The following is a 26,923-nucleotide window of genomic DNA, read 5'->3' on the forward strand; positions in this document are numbered from 1 at the left end:
ATCTCAGGTATCATACTTTGTGTGACTGAATAATCAGTTGAATATATTTTGAAAAAATATGCATATTTTTATCCACGCAAATTAAATAATTCATATATTTGACAAAAGTGCATCTGATGTGTCTAAAACAAAAAATCTTCTGGTAAGCCAATAATACCCAACAAATTTTATTTCCTTTCCATATATAATTCATCCTCTACTTCTATTTCTTCTGACAGAAAATCAATATATGGAAAAAATTGAAATGCGTACGTTGTAATTCTAGTAGTCTTTGTAATGAGGATGAAAGTTGTGATTCTTATAACAGTCTTCAGTACCTCAGACAGAAAGCTAGGTAAGAGTTTTCATAAAAGCAAGGCTCAAAGGCCTTAAGCAGCCTAACGATAATAAATGTTGCAGTGTCCATAAAATGTTCAAATTGAAAATGCCTAAATTCTAACCAGGATTATTGATATACTGAGAATATGGCTCTTGGTTAAAATCTTCAGTTTGTACTAATTAAATACTAGACTAATTTAATCCTCACCTGTTTGCACATCTTTCACGATATTTACTAATTTTCCAAAAGCTTCGTTGTAGTTGTCTTCATACACGACCTCTTGATTTAATAAGCAAATGCCTTTTATAGAATCAGAATAAGCAAGTAGAATATGGAACTGCGTTAAAGCAATTGCTATAGGGTACTTTTGGGAAACCGAATAATCCTCATAAAGTGGTTTGGGATAAGCTATCAAGTTTATTTTTGACTTGATAGTTTTTATATCATCCGTTAGCAAGTCGAACTGAAACCAAGAATATAACTTACAAAATTGATGAATGTAGGCGTTGCTATGTGGTAGCAAATCACTCATACATTAATGTATACATTTGAAAATGTCCTTATAGGACGAAACTGCCGTAAGATTAGTTACAAATAAAAGTGGTAAAAAACAGAAAGTTTCAATTATCTTTTCTTCATAATAACAAAATTAATACTAAGTTTATGCCTCTGAAACAAAGAACAGGCCTTAAGTAATGATAGGTGAAAAAATATTAAATACCACTATTTAATCAAGTATTTTTACTGAAGGATTGGGTGTATTTCAAAAATAGCAACTTTATTTGAAACAATTTAAAAAGTCTGAAGTATTTTGTTATAAGATTCTTAATAACGCCTTGATATTCATTGACTGAAAGGTTCTTGTGAAAGCAGATTCAAGAAATGATATATAATATCAATTTTTAGGCACATATTTGTGGTGTCTTGGAATTTTAGACAACCAGAAAAGTGGAATGACAGAAGTATCTAAGTAAGAGAAGTCCACAGGAAGGAAGAAAGCAAAAAAATTAAAAATAAACTCTCCACAAGGATCTGTATATCATGCGTCGAAGTTTCTTAAGGATACAAACTGGAAAGAAAAGCCCTAGGGTTGAATCAAATCAGTATTTAGATGTCTTTACTTACTTTCATCTAGTTTTCCAGTCTGTATCTAAAAGTAAATTCAATCACACAAGAGTTTATTTTGAACTTGATTGCTTTTTCTTCCTCGGAAGTTTCCCCTACAATTTTTGGTGTAAAGATGAAGAAGTGAAGGTCAAAAAGCTTTTTTCCTAAAGAGATAAAGAGATGCTTTGGAAACCCATTTTGCATTTTGAATAATAGATGAGAATTGGTTGTCTTTGGTGGAAGATTCTGTTGATTTAAACAAATCAACTACAAATTTTGAAGATGGCTCTTCATGAATGAAACCTACCTACAACCTACCTACCTACAAAATATTAATGATTGAATCATCAAAATCGACTTTATGATACTTTAGTTGTCTAAGATGTATTCGGATTGACATCTGATCGGGTTGAAGGGTGCTTCTTACAACCATTGACATAATGTTTCATCAACCTCATTACATCTTGAAATACTCTTCCAATAGGCTAACAGGTCTTTCAACATCATTCTCATAACGTCAATAAGAACCTTAATGGAAGATGCAATAAGGTTCATGGAATACTATGTCAAGGACGTATAAAGCACTATCTGCTCTATCAGGCGTTAACTTGAATGCAACTCTATTGTTGCTATTCCGAGTTATCATAATAATAATAATATTTATTCAGTTGGATCATCTATAGATGACATTGAATATGTCAAAACGTGTGCAAATACAAAATTAAAAATACAAACTCCGTGCACTTAGAGGCACAATATTCAATTTACATAGATAATGTAATATAATATATAAAAGTCAAAACCTAAAACAATATGCTATTTATGCAACAGCATCGTTATTAAAATCGGCCTAAAACGTTGGACATGTACATAATATATAATAGTCAAAACCAAAAATAATATGTTATTTATGTAACAGCATCGTTATTAAAATCTTCCTAAAATGTTACACATGTACATAGTCATAAGTTATCATCCATATATTCTTTGAGAGAATAATAGGATTTATCCAGGAGCAACTCTTTCATTTGATAGTTATACTGTTTTAGAGCCAGATTTTTTATTGTACTTGGAAGTTTATTGTACAATTTAATGGCCATAAGCCTGGGACATGATTCAGATACAACTAATCTGTGTGTTGGCACTTCCAACTATAGGAAATTTCTAGTATTATATTTCTTATTACCATTAAGAGTAGGAAAATTGGTTATATGCAATTTTACATATTTTAATATCTCATAAATGTATATACTTGTAACTCTTAATATTTTGACATTTTGGAAGATGAGTTTGCAACTTGTCCTTCTAGTAACTCCTGCTATATACCTTATGGTTCTTTTTTGAATTTTGAGTATTCTGGAACAATCATTAGATGCTCCCCAAGCTATAATATCATAGGAAATGTTACAATGAAAGTATGCATGGTAGTAGATTACATTCCAGCGTAGTTATTGAATACAATAAGATATTGAGGATATCTTCTTACAAATTGTATCAATATGCTTGTTCCATTTGAGATTTTCTGTTATCTCCAAACCCAAAAATTTTGTCTACTCTTGTTGTTGAATTGATCCATTAATTGACGATACTAGTAAACTGTGATCTGAAGTGGTTCTTGAATGATTAAAACGTAAAAGCGCAGTTTTTATTTCATTTAATACGAGACCATTGTCTGAGAACCACTTTTGCATTCTTTTTATTTCATCAGATGCTTTATTAACTGTGGCTTTAATATTTTCCTGAGTTATCAATAAAGATGTGTCATCAGCATACATAACGAACTGATCACTATAAAAATCATTTACATATATTGACTAATACAAATAGCATGTTTCTAACTCCAGTAACAGAAAATGAATTAATCAAACACATTTCTTCTTTAAAAAATAGTAGTTCACCAGGCATTGATGGAATCAAAACTGATATATTAAAAAAAATTCATTTACATATTCTCACACCTTTAGTACATATATTCAATCTCATATTCCAAACAAACATCGTTCCAGTGCAATTTAAATCATCAGTTGTATCACCCATATATAAATCTGGGGATAAAACTGATATATGTAACTACAGACCCATTAGTGTTATCAATAAATTTGGAAAATTATTGAAAAATGTTTGAAAGATCGGTTAATACACTTTCTAGACTCAAACGATATAATCCACCGACAGCAGTTTGGATTTAGAAATGGTAAGTCTACCACTGATGCAATGTGCTCGGTCATAACAGAAGTATCTGAAAAATTAGATGCTAATAAGAAATGTATCGCAGTGTTTCTTGACTTAGCGAAAGCATTTGATACCGTGAATCATGAAAAGCTCCTCCATATACTGGAATGTTATGGAGTACGTGGGACAGTATTGAATGTCTTTCGCAGTTATCTCTCAGATAGAACACAAATAGTTAAACTGAATGACACCTTAAGTGATCCAAGAACGATAAAAATAGTAGTACCTCAGGGCACAGTACTTGGACCTATTCTCTTTTTAACATATATCAACGCATTCTTATCTTCATCAACAAATGCAAAAGTAATATCGTATGCGGATGATACCGTCATGTTGTTTAATGGCAATACATGGACTGAGACAAAAGATTTTCTGCAAAGAGATATGGAAATTGCCAAAAACTGGTTGGATAAGTACCAATTATCCCTGAATGTCAAGAAAACACCCTATATTGCATTCTCAACAACAGATGTTAATAGACCCTCCTTCAGTAGTATAAAAATTAAGAACATCAAGGAGGAAATCACAGAGTTGAAAGAAATCAAGTACTTAGGGGTTATAATAGATAAAAACTTAAAATGGAGTAACCATATTGACTATCTAACAAATAAAGTGAGGAAGCTTATATATAAATTTTATCAACTACGAGATATCCTCTCTAAAAATCTCCTTTTATTAATTTACAAATCACTGACCGAATCACTCTTTCGTTATGGTATTCTAGTATGGGGAGGAATGTACAAAAATGCTCTACAAAAACTAAATGTCATTCAAAATTATATATTAAAAATAATATATAGGAAAACAAAACGTTATCAGACAACACTACTTTATAATGAAGACGTTGGTGACATAAGATCTCTATATTTTCATAGCCTATGTATATATACCTACAAATACAAGCAATATCAGAACCATCCTTCACATAACTATTCAACCAGAAGTACTACAAACCATCACTTAAGAATTCCCAACTGCAACAAAAATATTGTTCATAGATGTTTAATATATACTTTACCTAAAGCATTCAACCTTCTTCCATCCAGTATAAAAGAAAAAAAAAATTTCAAGAAATTCAGTGTTCTATCAAAAAAATATATTTTTCATAATTATTACACCTTTCTAAAAATACTGAATAAATAAATTAATGCAACATTTACACTTCTTTGCTGACATACGCTTATGAAGTTTTCATTATGTTTTAATATTATTCCTAAGCCATTTTGTTACAAGACTTATTTGAAATCCGCATATATAATAGAGTTGCACAATACAAGTGTTCAATCACTTAGGTGCCAAACTCAGTAATGTAATCAGAAATTAGTATAGCTAACCAAATCCTCGATTAACTTGCTGAACTATAAAATGTATAGTATATTTCCTAGTAAAAATGTATGGTATATATATGTATGTATATATATATGTGTATATATATATATATATGTATATGTGTGTGTGTATATATATCATATCATATTTATTGTATTGTTATCATTTTCAATTGTATAAATTGTATAAAAATTGTATATTGATTTTGAGAATCCTATTGTTACAGTGCTTTTGTATAATATAATTATATTAAAAAAAAATATATATTATACAGTGTCACCATTAAAGTTCGCACCATATGGGAAACTTTTTTTTTGAAAAGTTTCAATGAAGTTTAACTTCGGCACTTGTTTGTACTTTAAATTAAACTTAAACTTGTCAAATTCAACTTTTTTTTTGAAAAACATTGAAAACGTGCATTTCTAGATCGAATTTAACAAAAAGTTACATGAAAAAGTTGTGTCTACGGCAATTTTATAGCCATATGCCAAATTTTATGCAACTAGGATAAAGTTAACGTTTTGCTCATTTTTGACAGATATCCTTTTTATTTTAAAAAACAAGTTTGGTTAATTGTCATCAATTCATGTATACATAACAAACTCATCATGGAGTTTAACTTTTCTGATAGATTTTTACTAATACGGACATTTTTTGAGAGAAATTAAAAATTTTCTATAAAAATTTTAACATGATTGGTGCAAAGTTTCAATTTCTCTCTAAAAATGTCCGTATAAGTAAAAATGTATCAGAAAAGTTAAACTCCATGATGAGTTTGTTATATATACATGAATTGATGACAATTAAAGGGGGATATCTGTCAAAAATAGGCAAAACGTTAACTTTATCCTAGTTGCATAAAATTTGGCATATGGATATAAAATTGCCGTAGACACAACTTTTTCAAGTAACTTTTTGTTAAATTCGATCTAGAAATGCACTTTTTCAATTTTTTTCAAAAAAAAAGTTGAATTTGACAAACACTGAACGTCAGCGGGTCGCAGTTGGCCGCATCATTTTAAGTTAAATTTAAAGCATAAACAAGTGCCGAAGTTAAACTTCATTGAAACTTTTCGAAAAAAAAGTTTCCAATATGGTGTGCACTGAGGGAATAATTTTTAGATTCTGATTTATTTCTGCTAACCTCTACATAGTAGTATCTACCCTCTGAGTAACTTTCAAACCATTTGTGGGTTATTCCCCTGATTCCATACATTTCAAGTTTTTTTAGGAGAATTTTGTGATCTACCAGATCAAATGCCTTACTTAAGTGTATGAAAATCCCTAGCGTCTTTTTACTTTCATTCAACTCCCTATACACGTTGTGGAGGAACTGTGCAAGCACTTGACTTGTGGACAATCCCTTGCGAAAATCAAACTGGTTTCTCATTAAATAGACCCCATTTATTAAAAAACAAGTTATCATTAGGCTTGAAACATATTTTTCATACACTTTTAAGAATGGGTTAATGAGGGAAATTGATCTGAAATTTTGTATGTCTGTGTCATTTCCCTTCTTATGAATTGGCACAATTTTTGAAATCTTCAGACACTCAGGAAAAATCCCCTTTTCCAAGGATCAATTGATTAAGTAAGTAAGAGGTTCAGATATAACATTTATGCATTTTTTCAGGATATTCGTAATTATTCTGTCGTCACCAGTGGAATTTGAGTGGCTTAGGTTAACGACAATGGCTAGTATGCATGCTGGGAAGCTGATAATCTATAAGGTGAAAACTATTGAAATATTCTAAAGTACTGCTTAAATCTGTGGGGCTGTGAACTCAACCATACTTTGAATCTTCCCAACTCCATTGAAAGTATCGCGATTCGTCACGCAACATGCCTAAGAGGCTGCAAAAAAGGATAAGTCGGACAGTTTCTGAGTAGCAATTCATCTCATTCCACAAAAAAGAGATGCAGCACTGAAAATGTTACCATCATACTTGTGATGTACTGACGTACTGAACTTCAGAATACAAAAATTCATTGTTTCAATAGGCGATTTATAGAACTCGTACAGCCTTGTGTTAGTAATGATGGAAAAAATTCATTGAAAATCTATATGTAATATTTTCGAAGAATGAAAGAATTAATAATATTGTGAAACTTGTTTTGCTTACCTGACTATAAGATATTCCTTTCTCAGAAATCCAAGCAAATGCATTTGGAGTGATCAAATTTTCTGACCAAAACTGCAATTTTGAATACCTTAAATTACTAGCACATTCTATGAATGTTTCGTGTTCTGGAATGTTCAGATACTTATTGAAAACTTGCTGCAGGACAGGCTTTTCTTCTATATTTGCACCACCAGAAAAAAAATAGAGTCTGGATGGTGTAGCGGCAATTATGACATACTTATCTGTACTAGGAATTCTGTAGTATTCCAAACCAGTTATGGGAGTATTAGTTCCTTTCCCAATATCAAAAACCTGTTAAAAAAATAAAATGTAACGAACAATGAAGAACTATAATTAATAAACATTCTAAAAATTCAAAATAATGTTTGAAAAAAAATGTTATAAATTTTAGATGAGCATTATGAAATAGTTAACATAATTAATCCTAATGAGAATACTGTAAGTTTCAGGAGACTTGAATTTGTTCCCTAACACCTACTGACTGACGAATAATTTTCATCAATAGTTGTGCACTTTTTGAAATTATCCGTATAAGGAAAAGGGTAGAATTACGCCATTTTTCAAATGATAATTGAATAAGGTTATTCTTGAACCTGTCACCTGTGATCCTTTCATACGAACATACATCATATGGTAAATCTCATATGAACAGTAATTGTCGAATACGAACCATAGTATAAGGTTTTCTGTGGATCGAATATAACATAAGAAGAATTTATAACGTAAGAATGAAACCAAATGAAATCATTTCTATTTTTGGGTGGTATATATAGAATTACCCTTAAGGAATCCATATTCTGACTGAACAGTTGAAAATCTCAATGAAGAAATAGAACCACTTCCCAAAACCTCACTGTTTGTATAAGAAAATAGTGAGAGTACTATTTCTTCCAGTTTGTGTCTAAAGGTTACTTCTTTGCATGATCTACACATATAGAATTAATTTTTGAAATTGATTGGTTCCTTATTTTCTTCTTGTATCAAGAGGGAGAAGAAAAAAGCCAAAAACGTTGTTTCCTAAAAGTTAATCTCTCCTAGAAATATACCCTTTCAATTTGAACAAGATTCTTATGGCTGGGATTTAATCAAATAAGCAACTGAATGTTATTTAAGTACTGTCATCAATGACATGGCTGGATTCAACTCATTTCGTGACAAAAAGTCGTAATTTTATGAACAAATTGAGTATTTTTTTATTATAATGAACGAATTGAGTGTTATTTCTTATGATGACCAAAGAGTTGATGAGGCAAGTGTCATACGGCGAAACATCGAATGTCTACCAGTGGGGATGACAGTGAAATTTCACTTCTTTCATTTATTATATTGTGTTGGAATCCTATGAATGATATCTGATTCGATACCATTACGAATATTTGGAATACAAACGGAATAGAAAAAAGTGTTTTTTGTATAATTCAGCGTTCATATAAAAGTATTTGTTTTGAAAGTATTTCTCTTTCGTGTAATTCAATGTTTATATGAAAATAGCTGTTTCAAGGGGCTTTTTCTTCCAGTTTATATCTGCGGATGTTTAAGATCTTATATAAATATACCTAATTATGAATGAAAAATTGAAACAATGTTACACTGATTATTAACATTTTTATCAATAAAAATTAGTATTAAGTATAATGCTCCTATTTTTTTTCAACTTCACTTACTAATTTTCATATATAAGCGAAGTTGAAAATAGGAGCATTATATAATTAAGAGTAATAGTGCCGCCTTTTCTGATTCAAGGCGGTTATTCAGAGCTTCGTAAATTAAACCTGCACTACTAAATAATTATTCAGTAGAAACACTGCCTGGTGGAGCGGATAAAAATCTTCGTGCTATAGGTGATAATATCTCAAATTCCTTTCGACGAACACTCCACAACTTGAGAGATTTTCATCCACATTTACTAATTTTTTAGTGTGGTAAGAAAGTAGTACAGCTGCAGTGCTACCATTTTCTGGTGTTTTTTGACTTTCATCTTCACTTGACGAATCCAACATCATAGCAAGATCGTTTTTAAATCATACTTTCTAACGCTACTTGATGTCCCTAGTTGTTCCCTATCCTTTTCCGTGGAATCAGTTATTCTCATTCTTTTGACCCCTTCGGAATTGACATTAATAGAACCGTCATTCTCAATATTTGTTATCATCAAAATATCGTTTTTAATCTCTTCCTCAGTCACCAGTGTGAAAAATTTCTGCTAATAGCGAGGATCTAAATAGGTGGCGGTGGTATATGAATTGTTGTATCCCAAGCTCAAAAACTTTGTTGAAAGTTCATTTTTCAGAGTCGAATCTGATTAAACTCTTGTGATCTTTGTGTCGGTGGTGACATTGTTAATTAACTTGTCAAATAATCTATCAATAATGGGAACCACGTTGGAAAAATGAAAAATATTGTGATAAAACGATAAACTTTACCCACAATAAAACTTATTACCTGTGTAACATAATGACATTCTACTGGCGATTTTGATTTGATGAGCTGAGCTATGACTAATATAGATTTCCCAATAAACAATTATTGACACAAAATGATCACTACATCACAATAGTACTAAAAATATTTATGCATAAGTTATCCACAGCACAAACAAACACGTAACATTTTATTTACAAGAATCAAATGATGCACCAGAACAAAAGGTCAACCAATTCATTTGCTCCTATTGGTCATTATCACGTGTGAACAATTTCTTGTCGCAACCTGTATTATATCCACATCCGCATGAACATTAACATTCGTTATTGCGGATGCGGATATCGAAATCTATGCATCCCTAATCTACACATCTTTGTATAGAGTTGATTGGTTCCTTCTGTTTTTTTGGAAGATTCTTACATTTTTTGTATCAAGATGGAAAAATAGAAAGCCAAAACCTTATATACATACCCTTTCAACTCAATTTACTACATATCATATTTTTTTATGTGGAAATTTTGACAGTGTTTTTTATTAGAAATAATTTAGTTTTTTTTTAACACAACAAGGCCTCATTCAGAGATGTTGCCTCAGGCCATCGTACAGTTTAGTCCTTTACTGAAAATAATTCATATACAATTACCAGTCCATCTGCTTCCTTGTTTCCATATAAAGGTAAATAATTTGGCAGCTTGCAAAAGAAATACAGTTTAAATAATTATTCAAATCAGTGTTCTTCAAAAAATAGTTTATGATCAGGTAATGTAAATATTTCAATTTATCTTAGAAAACTTAGAAGGTAAGACTATATATTTCATTAGTTCGGACTTCCATTGTCTAATATGATATAAGTTGATTTGAAATCTCTGAAAAAAATCTTTGAAAATTAAAAAGATTAGCTGAAAAAGAACAATTATATTAAGCAAAAAACTGAAATTACAATGAAATAAAATACAAGCAACAATAAAAAAATTAAACTATTAACACAAGATGAAAATTAAAAATTATTAACAAGAAATGAAAATTAAAAGACTATATCCCTAAAACTTCCATAATGAGCATATGATTCAATAAAGTAAGCTATTTTATCTAAAACCATTGAATTTAAGATTCCAAAGTCGCAAACCTAGGTTCAATTTCACTAGTTGGACATCCATTGTCTAATATATAAAATGAAATCTCTGAAACAACTAAAAAAGAGGAATCACCCGAAGACGATTGTAGATATTAACAATCGAAACGTCGTGAACTAACGTGGCTTGGAATCTCTTAACTTTTTATTTTCATTTTATTTCTTTATTTTTATTTTTTGTTCAATCGTTCTATTTTTACTTGTATTTTATTTCACTATTATTTCATTTCAGGTTATTTTTGCTTAATATAATTGTTATTTTCAGCTATTCATTTTTAATTTCTCATTTTTAGTTGTTTCAGGGATTTCAAATCATTTTATATATTAGACAATGGAAGTCCGAACTAGTGAAATTCATCATGAAACATTGTCAATCACCTTCAAACAGGCCTAGGTTCACTTTAGACAAGCTGATACTTTGACATCAAATAAAGTAATATGTAAATGAACATGAAGAAATACTTGCCAGTAGGGCTCTTTATCAGATATCAGTAGGAGTCATTTTTGTCACAAGGTCGAAGATAAATACTACATAGAAGTCAATTTTTAATTTCATATCAAAAACGTTCATTACTGGCAGTGATCTAATGTATGGATGTTAAAAACAAAACCTGTCTGATATATACTTTTGAATTAGCATGTATGCATATATTCTTGAGTAGATATTAAATACTTTAGTCATTACCAAAACACTGGGTGAATCTTTGAGCGATGAAAGTGAAATAAAAAAAATAGTGAAACAATTATGGCAAGTATATTCAGCTGAATATTCAAATTACCTGCCTCCAGTATTGTTCCAGACTAGAAGAAAAACTTGAAGTGAAGAATTTGTCGCCTTCCAAAACAATTTCGGTCTCAAAAATGAGTCCCTTTGATGTACCTGATGACATTATGTATTGTAAGTATTCATGGTATTGATTTGTGATTTAAATTGAGTAAAAATCACAGAACAAGTTTAAGAAATACTTTTCAGAGAGGACATAAGACTAGTATTTTTCAGGTGTTCATTGCAAAAAAAAAATTGCTTACCTAACAGAATAGGACCTGTTGTAGTACAAGAATCATTTTCTGTATTCCAGGCAACTTCTGTGAACTCATTACCTCGAAATTTTGTGGTAGATCTCAATTTATCAGATTTCTTAGAAAGATACAGCAGTTCGGGACCACCTTCTGAAGGTTTTTGGGCAAACGTAAGTAACAAATGGTTGCCAGTTGGGTCCAAAAATAGATTGGTTAATCTGCATGTACTTGTATATTTTGAAAGTGATATTTCTAAAACCAAGAAATATATATACGGCACTTTAAAATAATTTGTTAGAAATATTAACCAGTGTATTGTTGAGGATTGTTCAAATTCATCCTGAATAAAACGTTGTTTGCCATCACCATTGCTAAATTTTTATTGGCAATTGCTACATGTGTGATTCTATCTGATGGTATGAAATCTTTTTTGCTTTTCATGAATATTGGAACCTCTTGTTCTAAAGACATATTTATGAATCCTAGCGTACACTGAAAATTAAATATATGTGGTTGACATCTTTATGGAAGTATTACAACAAATCATTTACCATTTCGGCAGTGCTAATATTACTTTTAGTTTTAAGGGATGCCTGTTCAAACTGATCAAACATTGAAGTCATTTTGGATATTTGTTACGTCCTAACCTGCCCAAAAGTTTTATATACTAGTATCAATTGATAATGAAGTTACATTCTATTACTATCACCTAAATATACATATCATCCACTATAATAATAAAAATAAATATAAATCTTATTTTAAATGTCAAAAGTTGTCATTCAGAATGTAAACATCATTCTGCTTCTTTTTTGTGTGAGCTCGAAAGTTTCATCTTTTTTCTTTTAGAGTCACAGAACCTCTAATTGTATCTGAAGACTATAATGCGTTCCTGCCCAAAAAAAATTGTAACAGACTGTGTCGAAGAAAATTGTAACTTTTCAATAAATAGCAAACAAACAGTCGTGCCAAGAGGCTGGCAACAATCTTCAAAAGCCATAGTTAACCACAGAACTTATCAAGGTTTTAGTTTTGTGTAGTTGAAGTATCCGTAACCGTTGTTTTTGATACGTTAGCTTAGAGTTCGATACAAAGCTTGAGGTTAACTATCAGTTTTGATACATAAACTGTCAGATCTGATGTATACATTGATCTTTTTTGAAAAAGTAACAAAATTGGTGAAAATGTAACTTAGTATTTTCGTACGACAAAAAGTAACGTGTTGTTACTGAAGTAACATCAAGAACATTGTGCGCTTATTTGTTCGAAGGTGTGTCAGCGTCAATATCACAGAAATCTGAAACACATTTGAGCTATGAGGGCTAATCAAACGCATACGTTAATATTTAGCTGTATGTGAGGAAGTGAGAAGCAATCAGGACGTATGTCGGATTCAGTTATGAATAATGTTTTGAAGCCACATTTCGAATTGTGTTTAGTCGTAATCAAGGGTATCAATTTTATAATATTATGAAACAAAATTGTTATACTTAGATTTGTGAAAAACGTTTTTTTCGAATGAAAAGAAAGGACACAAAAATCTATTATATTATTTTCCCACAATTCACACTTCTCTCTTTTTGTATGGTCTTTGCTTCCCTTACAGCGAAGTATGTTGTATGTTGTATAATGTATTTTGAGTTCTATGTTTTTTGAAAGTACGAGTACATTGTCACAGCATATCTAACCAGCACGGACACTCCCTTGGGCGGGAAAAGTACGCGTTAGCTTTCCCTAGCGATTATTTCCATCCAGACAGTCATAAATTAGCAGCCAGAAATAATCGCAGTTTTCTTCAGAAAAAACAATGTGGAAGTAGCATTCAGACCACATGCCAGATTATCTCATTTCCTTTTCAATGCCAAAGATAAGGTCGACAAGTTGAAAAAATCTGGAGTTTATAAACTTAAGTGTCCGGAGTGTAATAGTGTTTATGTGGAACAATGCGGACGAAATTTCCAAAAACGGTATGCTGAACATGAAAAGTCCTTCAGACTAGGAAAAAATGATTCGACGTTTTCAAACCATTCCTTGGCATGCAACCACAAGTTTCCGAATCTAAACGATACGGAAATTCTGCACTATGCAAGGAAGGGTTGCAAACTCAATTATTTAGAATCCTTGGAAATTCACAAGCATAAACATTGCGGGTGCAAACTGTTAAATGATCAAATCGATTTAATTTACTCTCCGGTTTTTAAATTGTCACATCCGCATTGTGAACTGTAAATGCAGGTACTCAATCAAGTACCTGAATAGTATATATTGGCGAATGTAATGAATCATTGTTAGTTTATCGTATAAGTTTGAGAATGTCCATATAGGACGAAACTGCAGTAACGTTAGTTACAAATAAAAGTGGTAAAAAACAGAAATCTTCATTTACCTTTCCATTATGACCAGCGTCTGTACACAGCATATACACTATGTACTCGGCCCATTAAATGTCATCACGTTACATTCATTGCAAATTTGTTTAGTATACGATTGTTAACGAAACGAAAACTAACGTAACCTTACCTAGCCGAAGTGAGATTCAACTAGTGCAACTAGAACTTGGAAAACATTGCGTATTGAAGTTCATTAGCAGAATATAGCTTTGGTTAGGTTAGGTTACCGATTAAATTTTGTTTCCATCAACTGACATCTATTATGGCGAACGCAAAGTGAAGAGATTGCTGTCTACAGACACTTGTCCTAGTTAACAGTTATATGTGTCGTTATCTTACTTCAGAGATTTAGGCTATAAGATTGAAAATATTTAACAAAATTCATTACTTCCATAGTACTTTTTCTTCACTGCTCAAATTATTCGCTATCCCACCTTATAATTTCAATCAATAATATTGGAAATACACAGTTACAACTGTGAATTCACAGTTACAAGAAGTGTGAATTGTGGAGAAATATAGAATGTTGTGGCCCTTTTACGCTTTCGTAGTTTGTTGTATGTTATATCATGTATTTCGTGCTCCATGTTCTATGTTTTTTGACAGTAGATTGTCATCTTTTGACGAAGAGTCCATTTCGACAATCTTGAAATGTAGAGCTGTGTCCTAATTAAACTATTGAATATCATTAAAACTAGTGTGTTTTATGTACCGAGGATCCCTAGAGAATATAACATAGTTTTTATCTATTGCATTGCGATGAACACTTTTTTTAGAAAATGTGCTCATTCGTGGAAAAGAGAATAGAGAAAAGATAACTAAAACAATATAAGTCATGTATTTACGATATGCACACAGCTTCTTGAAGAAATGTAATAGATTAGAGACAAAAAGTGGAATAGAAATTGGAAAACACGGAGTAGATTTATAACATGAATATCAAGTGCTTATGACAATTGACAGGGTCTCGCTGACACCTAAAATTATGTTTTCCTATGTACAAAAATGAAATCCCTTCGCACGAGGATTGTGCGGTATTATATAATTTGGCATCTGTTTGCCATCTTCAAAAACAAACTTATGGTACCAGTAACAATAATTTTTTATACTCAACTAATTAAATCAAAGAATACTATGAGAAAATGAAATAATTACAAAATTGAACTCTCAACTTTCTTTTGAATAATTATGATGCACCTGTTTTCTGTTTCAATATAAATATTGCATAAGGAATTTGCTATTTGAATTTTTTTCAACTCGCTCAATTAATCACTTTTTTGTATTTTCATCTCAAAACTTCCCTTTCATGAATTTCAACTTTTTAGTTTAATCGAGTTCTTGAATTCACCGATGATTCCACCAAAAAATCCAATGGATTTATGTACTGCGAAAAGTTAGCGTGTTACTATTGGTTGAAGCAATATCTATCAGAAATTCTCTGTTGACTGAAGAACTCGCTTTTTCTATCAATAGTGACAAGTGTAAAGGACTGTTGACACTCAGATGTCAAGTCAAGATGCAAGAATCTTGAATGATAGAAATGGCAACAGTTTTCTCGCTTCTGATTGACAATTTTCCTGTACATTCTCGATCAAAGCGTAATAGATTTTTTTCCATTTGGAATAGTGGAGTGAAAATAATGAGAATAGGTCTACTTCTAATACATTCTCGATCATAGCGTAATAGATTTTTTCCATTTGGAATAGTGGAGTAAAAATAATGAGAATGGGTCTACTCCGAATGGCGTATCATCGCTGTAAATGGATCGTTGATTATGTTCATTCGCCATATTCCAGACGCGTTTCAGTTGCAAGATGTAATTGTGTTATGTGGCTAAAATCTCCAACAGAAAGTGTTTTCATTTGATATTCCAAATTTCCTACGATTCGATAAGACTATTATTGCCAGATGTGTTAGCTTTAACGCAAAACTGAAGGGGAAACAGAGAAATCGATTAGATATTTGATAAATAAATGTAAATATTTCATATATTGATGGGTAAAATTATCTCAGTTTCGTCCCCACTGCAAAACACACTGATCAGTTTACTGATTTTGAATTTGGTTTTCCTTTTCCTATGTATTTCTGAATCTTCTGTGGAGCTGTGCATTTTTCGTGATATATATTCACTTCAGTGGCGGTGCAAGATCTAAATTCAATATGGGCAAGGTACATTTCGCGAGGCCCTCTGGTGATGCAAGAAGAAGGGTTTATAAAGAAAAAAAATCGAATGAAACAATTTTTTATTCATTAAGAAACACCAAAACTTCTACTTGTGTACTTTTTTGGAACATTAAACAACAAAATTTTAAAAAATCGACTCAAAAGTGATAAAAAAAAATAATATCTGGGTCGCCGTATTAAAACCCTAGTCAAAGTCACTGACACTGTTATTTACTCACTTCAATTAAAGAAACAAAATTTTTTTTGCTGAACCAGATTCCCATTTTTTTGCTTTATCTTATCTCTTTTAGTGCCTAAGCCTGACATGATTGATAAATTAGAGAGAATGTACCAATATGGTGTCCGTAACCTGTTGAAAACATATTAATAACATTTGATGGTAATTTCCTCTTTCTTTAGGTACCTATAATTAACTTATAAAGAATTGGACTAATGAGTTTGAATCAAAATTGAATGAATATAATACATAATAATATTACTTTGTATATTACCTACTTCAATATTTCACGTAATATATGTTTAATACAATATAATACACACAACGGAAAAAAAGGTGGATTCTAGCAATTCCAGTGAAATAAATTATATCTAGACATAATTTTCAATCACGTAATGTTTTGTAACGAAAACTATAAAAAATATGAGTATAATAATGAATACTTCTCACCTTATTTTTGACAAATAAAATGAACACAGATGCTATTATTTTTTTTCATGACACAATCAGAATTTCTACTTATAAAACACTTGTTATCGTTTTGAAACTATTTAACACTATTATTTACTCTCACATCAAATACTATCAGAAATTATACTATAGGAACATGGAGGGAAATTGCGGCTGGATGTGATACTTTGATTGGTTTTCTATTAAGGGGAAGTCCCGAGGTTTCTGACTGGGGATTCCCCGTGATTGCCTCTCAACGCCAAGTATTGTTGCCAGACTAAATGAAAACGAATTATTAGAAACGATAAAGATGAGAGTTTTTTAAATAATTATTTTATAATTCAACATAGTTTATCAGAAAAAAAATATTTTCAAGAATTTTTCATTCATATGCTTTCGTGCGCCGTAGAGTTAAATACCTTTAGTTAAATACCCACACCGCTCACGCCTTACACCGCCTCTGATTCACCTCATTAAACTGCAAAATTACTCACACACACACACTCACACATAACATAATGGGGACATATATCATCTTTAACACATTTATCATATCACATTTATTTTTTATCTACGCTATTCCACTCGTTATATGTAGTTGGTGTTTGAGTGGTCCATTTTAGAGTTTTATAATTTGTTTTAAGTAAATTTCAACTTTGAACTCGAAATTACTATTTCGAACATGAAACTTCATTCTCAACATTCAGACTCTAAACCCAAAATTTTGACTTCAACCTCTCAACTTCAATGTCAAAATTTTGACTCCTATCCCAAAATTTCGTATTGAAAGATTTGTGTCCAAACCTCAAATTTCGACTTCAATCTAATAATTTTGCAATCGTTATTTAGTATTTGAATTCATGAACGGATAATTCAAAAACTATTTGTTTATTACACAAACTGAATATGCACCCATATATGTCTTCAATTTTTTCGAAACTATATATAAAATGTTGAAAAACTATAGATAAATATACTCTGGTTCTCTTAACGAAATGAGTTCATCTTAAAATTATTCGTAAACATATTCAGTAGCTAAAAGCCGCGAGACACATCTGAGGTTATATCAAAGAGAGCTATGTGGTGACTGTGTTATGATGGAACCTCTATCACTTTTCCCGCAAATTCCACCGACATACTAGATTTGAGTGGAAGGTATGACGTTGTTTTTGTTTTGCATTTTTATAGATACGTCCTTCTAATGAAAATAGTACAGTACAAACATTCTCTCTTTCTAAAACTTACATCACTTGAAACAAATTTCGTCTCACAATGTGAGTGGTGAAAAGGTATAAGTTGCGATTTTGTTGAAATGGATGGTAATACTTTTTGAATAAGGTCGCTAACACATTTGGTATCAGAATAATACTGTTCTCATAATTTGGAGTATCTTAAAAATACCCTACCCAATAAAATTGGTGCATTAACCGCCGCGTGATATTCTGTGAATATTTTAACGACATAATAAAACGGAAAAAAATTGAAGTACTTTATGTATGTTTCTGATTATTGATTGTTTTATTCGATTGACAAGGTGAATAGACACAACTGTCGATACTGGAGTGACGCTAATCTTCAATTATTACAAGAATATTGTTAAAAGTCGCACTATACGCCATAATATGACGTATGACTTATGATGAAAACTTAGACGTGTCTCACTGTTTTGGGCCGGAAAATATAGTTACAAAGAATCTGAGGATGAACTTATTATTTCAATAGGATATTTATATAGCTTTTTAATAACTAATATTTTCGGAAAGACCATATAGGGTGAAAATTTCGAGATTGAAGTCAAATTTTTGATATTCGAACTCTAGTTATATGGGCTGGGTAGCGTTTCGCTCATAACAGGATATCATCAGCGGTGTTGGCAGTAATACGTTGCCACTTTCCCGTTGATGCGTTTTGTGCTTATGATATTCATAGATATCAATGGAATGTTCCTCAATTTGGGTTATTACAGCAAAGCAAGTTTGAACAAAATAAAGTTGAACTTAATTCATGAGTTTTTCAAATTCACTTCGAAAAGTATTCAAATTGATGTTTAAAATGTTGGGTTTTAATTTTTAAAGGGATTTGTTTCTAATTCACATATTGGCAACAGCGCCTATATCAAGTTGAAATAATGTATACGTACCTAGATATTCTACTTTAAAAAAGAAAAATTATCTTTATAAATCAACAATTAAGGCGAAATATGAATTATAGTTCAATACCACCTCCACAAGCCACATAAACAACAGTTGTTTTGTTATTTATTTATATAGAGGAAGATAGGTTAGGTACACAAAATGTCATATGTCACAGAATGTCTCGCAACTCGGAAAATAAGTAAACAGAACAGCACGCCTCTGAAATATGTCATTTTTGTTTGTCTCATACAGATAACAGATTCATTGTCCTTTATTAGCTATAAGCGATGTTGCCAAATGGTGAAATTGAAACGAATCCCTTTAAATGTTGAATGCATTATTTCATTCGTCTTGTTTAAGTATTTAAATAATTTTTTAAAGCAAAAGGTTGAAATGATAAGTTTAAAATGCGTTGTTTCAGAGCTCTTTAATGAAAACTACTTGATTCTCGTTAGTAGAAACATTCCACATTCTAAATTATCATTTTCTGATGATTGTTTTTCGTTGCAATATTTAGAATGAAACTCAAAAATATGCCTTCCTTCTGTTTCGAAAAACTCGCAGAACTTCGTTCAGATTCTTTGGTTGTACCTATGAATTTACTTACTCTTTTATATAAATATCTACTCGTTAGGTAGTGTCTTCGGTATTCAATGGCAGTTGTCTCTAGTCACCTAACATGTGGTGAGGTGAATTTTTTCGTAGATAACCTTTTGATCTTGACGAATTGACCCGGAATCGAAAAAAATAACAAAGAAGAAGATCAAATGTCAATATAAATAGGTTAAAGTTAGGTAGTAAAATAAAAAATTTTTATAAGAATTTTTTGATTATACTTTGAATAATAAAGCAAATATTCAAAATGGCATGCATGAACAAATTCCTCGGAATAATTCAGCTATGCAAATCAAACACACAGGTATTGAGGTACGGTAATTCTTTGTGATTTAGCAAGGCACTTTAAATCTATGTCATATTTGTCTTGTACTTGAATGGGTATATGTAATTTTTCAGTTCACTTCAGTTCAATAAAATGTCCCAGTATCCTAGTTATTACATACAGCCTGTATACAGAAAGGATGTTCAGGAAGAATTGTTCAAAAGTGGCGAAGCACAGAAATTAATCCACCATCCAACTAAAGCGGCAATGAATGATCAAACTAGCTCTTTGGCACATGATGATCTTGTTAAGTGAGTTCAACTAAAACGAGTCATTTATATGTTTGAAACTTTTTATTTGCAGTTTATTTATTAATTACTGTATGAAACATGGCAATAAATTACTAGCAAGAACTGTTGTTGAACAGTCCTTAGAAAGTGTAAAAAGACTTCAGCTGGAAAAATACCATAAGGCCAAAAGCGAAGAAGACAAACAAAATATTGAACTCGATCCCAAAGTGATTTTTCACAAAGCAGTGGAGAACTGCAAACCCATTCTTCAGTTAACGCCCATCAAGAGGGGAGGAGTGAGGTATCAGGTCTGAGCTTGATTTTCACTTGTATACATCAAAGTTTGCTGTAATCAAATGTTTGCAGGTTCCAGTACCCATCACAGACAGAAGAGCTCAGTTTTTATCAATGAAATGGCTTATAGCTGCTGCCAAGGATAAGGAGAAACCAGTTAGATTTCATTTGCAATTAGCTCGGGAGTTGATTGATGCCTCAAATGACACAGGAAGGGTTGTGAAAAAGAAACAAGATCTACATAGACAATGTGAGGCAAATAGAGCCTACGCCCATTACAGATGGAGTTGAAATATTTATATTTTCAATAGTTTCAACAAATGAATATTAAAAAATCTACAATATTTTACTGATCTTTTCTTTATCTAATATAATTCCATATTGCATATTGAGTCGAAGTGTTTGTTTAGTTGAATATCTTCTGAATGTGAGGAACAAACCATCCATATACGAATGTGGGAGTTCGTTTATTGGAATCACATCACTTGCAGGTATTTCAAGATCCCTCCTTCTTCCCCAAAAGTCCACATAGGCTACTTTTGCCACATCCTTTTCTTCATTATAATAAATGAAGCCTATGAACTTGCTTGTTAGGAATCCTAAACCGTAAAGTGTAATGCATCCTGAAAGACCTACAAATGAATTAAAGTTCAAATTTGTTTTGAGAAAGTGAATAAGAGAAGTTACCTAGAAAGCATGTAGCTTTTAAAGCATCCACATCAACATAGTTCATTTGTGTCATAATTGCTACTGCTGGTACACTTGTGGCTGTCAGAATTGTTTGGTACAATTTTAATCTATTTACCACTGCTAAAGGTCTTATATATGGGAATTTATAAACAGGGGTATAATTTCCATCCTTTGATACCTCTTTATTCAAAACTGTTCCACTTAAAAGCCTTAATTTTACTCTTGCAGGACAATGTAAATATTTGATAATCACATTCATTATTAAATTGATCTGCAATGGTAGGTGATACTTATAAGAAAATTAAAGTAGTAGTGGCATTGCCATTCGTAGAATACCTGGTACCTGTAGAATTTTAGAAATATAGAATAGTTGGTAACTTGCACTCAGAGGAGTCAGATGTGTGATATTCAAGTGGCAGGTTATTGAGATATTGGATCTTACCTATAGTTAATTCAATACAATCACCGCAGAATGGGGTCTAAATTGAGAGTGAAAGAAGCGTAAGTATTCTTAATTTTTAACATTCAAGAAATTTTTAATATTACCAATCAATAGTAAATAGTACTGGATTATTTGAGGTTATGTTACATAAACGTGTGTTTTGGTTTTGACTAGTTTTTAAAAATCAATTTCAGATTTTTGTTTATGTTTAGTAAAATTTGGTGCAGTCATTTATACAGTGTAGGATATTTGACGAAAAAAGTATTTGGCTGGAGATTGAATGATTTTTTTAAATTGATATAATAATCCTCCTTCTAATTCAATGTCGTTAGATGAAAGTTTCAGTTGGGTTGTTTTTTTTTTAGTTGTACTCAAATCTGAATGATCAAGGCATTATCCAAGTTAATATGCAAGTTATTTTGCAAATGAATTAGGTACAGCGACACAAGTTACAAATTTAGGTACAAAAGCGTCCTATTTGCTATCTTTGTGAAGTGAGGCACATGGTATCATGTAAATAATCATTTGAGGCTAATGAGTCGTTAACTCTACCCTCTTTTCAATGAAAATATTCAAAAATATCATAATCACACCCTTAACAAACAAAACGAAGTAATAAAATCCAGAACTTTTCCTGATTGCCTTAAAATTACGAAAGCGATATCAATACCAAAAGAAAAAAATGCCGAAGAATTGTGTAAACTGTACCGTAATCGTAAAATATTTGAAGCTGTTCTGAAATTGCAGTCAGTAGAACACCTTGAGGTACATAACATCATTCCAGATTACCAATATAGTTTCTGGAACAGAAAATCACCCCAGACGCTGTAATGCAGCTGGTAGATAAAATCGTCATAGGATTTCAGAAATATGTCCACACACGAACAGTGTTCTGCGATCTTCAGGCGGCATTCGATTGTGTGTCACATGAAATCCTGCTTAAAAAAATTGGAGTGCTTCAAATTCGAGGAAAATTCAATTATTACAGTTAGATCATACCTATTGGAACATAGACAGTACGTTTTTTCGAATTATAAGGCATCTGATATCAAAAAAATGAAAAACCGAGTCTACAAAGGTTCGGTTTTGGGACCAATTCTATACTTGATTTATGTGATTGATTTCAAGACTGGTGATGACTCCGAAATTACGCAATTTGCTGACGACACATCTTTAAAGCTCCGAAATACAAACTACGAGGTTATAGTTGAAGTAATGAAAATAGCAGAATCAAATGCTGATAGATGGCTGACAAATAATAAATTAAAATTAAATACTTATGAAGCGCAACATTCCTTTTTTACACACAAACAACTGCCTTTAGACCAAAATGAATTGATCATATTTCTTGGATTTCAAATGGATCCAAAGCTCTCTTGGGAAAAACATGTAGATTTTATTTGCAAAAAATTGGCAATGAGCATTTATGTTATAAGAAGTTCAATGGACTTTTCATCAATTGAAACCATTATCACTGCTTATCATTCACTTTTTATGTCCCATATCTCTTATGATTTATTATTCTGGGGGCACTAGAGAGTGTTTGGACTACAAGAGAGTGTTTGGACTACAAAGAAAAGTTTTGCGAGTTAGTTTTACACTAGGTTAAAATGTTTACATTACCATCTCTTCAAGTCTATTTGTGTATGAATTATGTAAAAAAAAATCCTCACTCATATCTAAATCATTTTCATTCATATAACTCCAGACAATCACAACAGATACTAAATTACTGCCGTTTTTCGAAAAATTATTATGGTCCTATTTTATTCAACACACTATCAGACGATATATCTCTATTTTAATAAATATTTTCGATATTTTTGAAATATATAATCATTGACAAGGTATATTTATCTTGATGACTATGATCCATTCACTTCCAAGTGGATTAAAACAATTGAAGCTCTCCAGAAAGTAACCATCTACTCAATATTCTATTTATGTATTATGAACTGATGATATTTGATATTTCAGGTTTGAACTGGAATCAAAACATGGAGCTTTCTATACAGGAGGCAATGTGGAGTGGTTTGAAGATACCCTTTATTGCCAAAACAATTCGAATATTTCCTTATTGAATACAGAAAATGGTGTGGTTTCAAAAACAATTGGCGAAGAAAACTCTGAAGATGCAGACTCAATACAGACATTTACAACAAATGGACAACAAACTGTGTCTTCACACAAAAGTGGTTTACTCAAGTTATGGAATCAAAATGGAGAAATTGAAAAAATGTGGAAATATATTCATCTTGGCCCCATAGCGAAATTAGCACTAAAAGATAATAAATTGGCAAGTGGTGGATCTGATAGCATTGTCAGGATATGGGATCTGCAGTATCAAGCTTGCATTCTTAGTTTGAAAGGTTGTCAGGGTGTTATTAATGTTGTGGAATATCATCCCATTGATGATTTCATCTTTGCATCAGGAGATGATGGCAAAATTAACTGTTATGAACTCAATAAAGGGGAGTTGAAATGTGTCTATAATGCACATTACAGTAAAGTAACTTCTGTAGTATTCAGTCATGATAACCAACATTTCATTAGTTGTGCCAGAGACAAGGTGTTGATACTCTGGGAATTTGGAAACCCTGTTCCATTAAAAACTTTACCAGTACAAGAAGCAGTAGAAGTTATAGTGAGCTTACCAAAAAAATTTCAACTTCCTGATTTTAAATCTGATCCCAGCAGTATTTACGTAGCATCTGCTGGTGAAAGAGGAGTAGTGAGAGTGTGGGATGTTACAAAATCCAAAGAAGTATTTGTTCAAACAAATTCTTTGGTGACACCTGCTTCCGAGGAAGGATGTTTAGCCATATCAAATATAAAATTTCACAGAAAGTTGAAAGCTCTCGCACTTGTAACAGTTGATCAGAATATTATTATATATCATTTGAAATCATTTGTTTGCCTGAAACAGTTCATAGGATTTTCAGATGAAATACTGGATATCACATATGTTGGAAAAGATGATTCTCACTTGGCTGTAGCAACAAATTCAAACGACATTAAATTGTATTGTAATACTACCTTGAACTGTCAAATCTTGAAGGGACATACTGATATAGTATTGTCTTTGTGCACTAACAAAATAAGACCTGACCTAATGATTTCATCTGGAAAAGATAATACTGTCAGGTTGTGGTTATTGGAAGGTTCTACAAATTCAATGAGCTGTATAGGAATTGGTTTACGGCATGGTGCATCTGTAGGTTCAGTTAATTTTAGTCAGACGACTTGTAATTTTGCTGTCTCAGCAAGTCAAGATACATGCTTGAAAATGTGGGAAATCCCCACTGAACCAAAGAAAAACAATAGTCTCTACTGCTCTCATACTACAATAGCTCATGAAAAGGATATCAACTCTGTGGCAGTATCTCCAAATGATAAGATTATAGCAACAGCTTCTCAAGACAAGACTGCCAAGATTTGGACAACATCACTGGAATTGGTAGGCATTTTAAAAGGTCACAAGAGGGGAGTATGGTCAATTCGATTTTCTCCAGTCGATCAAGTTGTTGTAACCTCATCGGCTGATTGCACGGTTAAGTTGTGGTCTGTGGCAGATCTAAGTTGTCTGAAAACATTCCAAGGGCACGACGCTAGTGTGATTAGGGCAGAATTTATTGCATCTGGCATGCAAATATTGAGTGCAGGGGCTGATGGTTTGTTGAAGTTATTTTCCATTAAGACATCTGAATGTGTATGCACCCTAGATCAACACAGTGCTCGAATATGGGCCTTAGCAATCAAACAAGATGAAACTGCTTTTGTAACAGGGGGTAGCGATTCAGTTCTAATCAAGTGGAAGGATGTTACTCAAGAAGTGAGATTGAAACGTATAGAAGAAGCTGAAGAGTTGGCTAAACAAGAACAAAAATTAAATAATTACTTGATGGAAGAAAATTTCCTCAAAGCACTGAAGTTGGCATTGAAATTGGATAGACCTCGGCAAGTATTGATGATTTTACAAAGTGTGAAGAATTCCGATAGTGATTTGGCAGAAACCATAAAAAAATTGCGAAATGATCAAAAGGAAAGCCTGTTCAAGATGGCAATCAATTGGAATATGAATGGAAAGAATTGTCATTCTGGAATATTAGTGATGAATATTTTGATGAAAGATTTGCAAGAGGGAGATTTCAGACCTGTGGGATTGACTTCTTTGCTGGAAGCAGCTCTTCCTTACTTGGAGAGGAATTTCAAACGCTTAGAACAGCAGATGAAGAATTCAGAGTTGACTAGGTATATTATCAATTGTATGAAACCACATGCTAAATGTATAGAATAAACAAACTGTTATGTTAACAAGTTCTTGAACTCTCATTTATACACTTAGTTTGCTTGCCACCGACAAAAAGTTCTTAAACTATTATTGGGTTTTGGGTGAAAATATACTTGTTCAATATTAGTACTAATGATTTGTAGATGTTTGATTTTCATTTGTTTCAATTATTTTGGTAATGTGCAAGAAATACCTACTTATACATATTAGGTATTACATTTTCGATTATAAATTTTCATTCTTCAGTTTGAAGAAGACATTGAAATCAAGAGATAATTTTGTGGCGCAGAAGTTAGTATATTTTACGAGATTACATTTGAATTTGGCTTTGAAACTACAAAGTTTAAAAGACTATTAAATGAGCTAGTTTATTTGAACATGGTCAGTATTATTGTATTAAAATTGCAGGTTGATTTTTTTATCAAATGAATAATTTGTAGATGTGCTGTTTCGATTTTCAATTCAACAAATGGAATAAAATTTTCCACTTTTCAGAATTTTCTCCTTGAAAAATTAGCAAACCATATTAATACAACTCTCCTTCATCTAAATCCCAATAATGCTTATGAACATTTATCGGAAACTTGATTAACGTTCATACAAAAATACACTTGTAAAAAATCCCATGGTTTAGTAATTGATGAACCGTTACTATGTGGTAGGTTATTATCATGAGAAAGGACACTTTCTATGTTTTTTTACTACTTTCATTTATTTCCATCAAAAGAATTTGGACATTTTGCACTGTGCAAGCAAAGGTTGGAAAATCAATTATTTAGAATCCTTGGAAATTCATAAGCATTGCAGATGTAACCTGCTTAATGATCACTGGTTATAAAATTAGCGTAACAACATTGTAACACATAAATAAAATTCAGGTAATCAATTGAGTTAAGTACCTACTGCTGTTATTACCTACAGTGGTGTTCAGTTAATATAAGGGCTAACATTAT

General features: G+C 31.7%; 4 protein-coding genes across 10 annotated transcripts in view; 2 read left to right on the top strand and 2 right to left on the bottom strand.

The window, feature by feature from the left end:
• The window catches only part of dor (vacuolar protein sorting-associated protein 18 dor), a 22,515-nt gene extending 10,005 nt beyond the window's left edge, over positions 1-12,510 (bottom strand). Inside the window, exons 1-7 of one of the 2 annotated variants that reach the window (XM_023158560.2) lie at positions 12,259-12,510; positions 12,016-12,199; positions 11,717-11,959; positions 11,467-11,567; positions 10,199-10,246; positions 7,111-7,422; positions 527-782 (exon numbers count right to left, since the gene is read on the bottom strand). In XM_023158560.2, the coding sequence (XP_023014328.1) occupies positions 527-782; positions 7,111-7,422; positions 10,199-10,246; positions 11,467-11,567; positions 11,717-11,959; positions 12,016-12,199; positions 12,259-12,330 (1,216 nt within the window). In that variant the 5' untranslated portion in view covers positions 12,331-12,510. The remainder of the gene's footprint in view (positions 1-526; positions 783-7,110; positions 7,423-10,198; positions 10,247-11,466; positions 11,568-11,716; positions 11,960-12,015; positions 12,200-12,258) is intronic. The other variant, XM_023158562.2, reaches the window with a different exon arrangement.
• A 7,234-nt stretch (positions 12,511-19,744) lies between these two features.
• mRpS7 (mitochondrial ribosomal protein S7) lies at positions 19,745-20,891 on the top strand. 2 transcript variants are annotated; one of them, XM_074179875.1, is made up of 4 exons: positions 19,745-19,767; positions 20,098-20,274; positions 20,327-20,561; positions 20,620-20,891. In XM_074179875.1, the coding sequence occupies exons 1-4, from the start codon at positions 19,763-19,765 to the stop codon at positions 20,836-20,838; spliced, it is 636 nt and encodes a 211-aa protein (XP_074035976.1). In that variant the 5' UTR covers positions 19,745-19,762; the 3' UTR covers positions 20,839-20,891. The 2 variants fall into 2 exon arrangements, with proteins under 2 accessions (XP_074035976.1, XP_023014325.1); XM_023158557.2 differs by lacking the exon at positions 19,745-19,767 and adding an exon at positions 19,811-20,010.
• LOC111504072 (transmembrane protein 186) lies at positions 20,786-21,496 on the bottom strand. The gene is made up of 2 exons (XM_023158559.2): positions 21,235-21,496; positions 20,786-21,179 (listed from the first exon to the last, which is right to left on the bottom strand). The coding sequence occupies exons 1-2, from the start codon at positions 21,494-21,496 to the stop codon at positions 20,884-20,886; spliced, it is 558 nt and encodes a 185-aa protein (XP_023014327.1). The 3' UTR covers positions 20,786-20,883.
• A 102-nt stretch (positions 21,497-21,598) lies between these two features.
• LOC111504070 (transducin beta-like protein 3) lies at positions 21,599-25,996 on the top strand. Of its 5 annotated transcripts, none has more exons than XM_023158551.2 (2): positions 21,599-21,738; positions 23,657-25,996. In XM_023158551.2, exons 1-2 carry the CDS (start codon positions 21,710-21,712, stop codon positions 25,974-25,976), a joined length of 2,349 nt encoding a protein of 782 aa, XP_023014319.2. In that variant the 5' UTR covers positions 21,599-21,709; the 3' UTR covers positions 25,977-25,996. The 5 variants fall into 5 exon arrangements, with proteins under 5 accessions (XP_023014319.2, XP_023014321.1, XP_023014322.1 ...); XM_023158553.2 differs by lacking the exon at positions 21,599-21,738 and adding an exon at positions 21,817-21,919; XM_023158554.2 differs by lacking the exon at positions 21,599-21,738 and adding an exon at positions 21,947-22,140.
• Positions 25,997-26,923: the final 927 nt, after the last annotated feature.

The sequence above is a fragment of the Leptinotarsa decemlineata genome, unplaced genomic scaffold, assembly GCF_025532065.1.
Source record: "Leptinotarsa decemlineata unplaced genomic scaffold, Ldec_3_MD MMD2_tig00026282_RagTag_RagTag, whole genome shotgun sequence".
Taxonomy (NCBI): domain Eukaryota; kingdom Metazoa; phylum Arthropoda; class Insecta; order Coleoptera; family Chrysomelidae; genus Leptinotarsa; species Leptinotarsa decemlineata.

Coding starts and splice junctions, on each gene's coding strand:
- mRpS7 (XM_023158557.2), top strand. CDS start 19,946: ATGGCATGCATGAACAAATTCCTCGGAATAATTCAGCTATGCAAATCA. Junction 20,275..20,326: donor GCACATGATGATCTTGTTAA/GTGAGTTCAACT, acceptor TTTTATTTGCAG/TTTATTTATTAATTACTGTA. Junction 20,562..20,619: donor GGGGAGGAGTGAGGTATCAG/GTCTGAGCTTGA, acceptor AAATGTTTGCAG/GTTCCAGTACCCATCACAGA.
- LOC111504072 (XM_023158559.2), bottom strand. CDS start 21,496: ATGAATGTGATTATCAAATATTTACATTGTCCTGCAAGAGTAAAATTA. Junction 21,180..21,234: donor AAAAGCTACATGCTTTCTAG/GTAACTTCTCTT, acceptor ATTCATTTGTAG/GTCTTTCAGGATGCATTACA.
- LOC111504070 (XM_023158556.2), top strand. CDS start 23,541: ATGACTATGATCCATTCACTTCCAAGTGGATTAAAACAATTGAAGCTC. Junction 23,597..23,656: donor CAATTGAAGCTCTCCAGAAA/GTAACCATCTAC, acceptor TTGATATTTCAG/GTTTGAACTGGAATCAAAAC.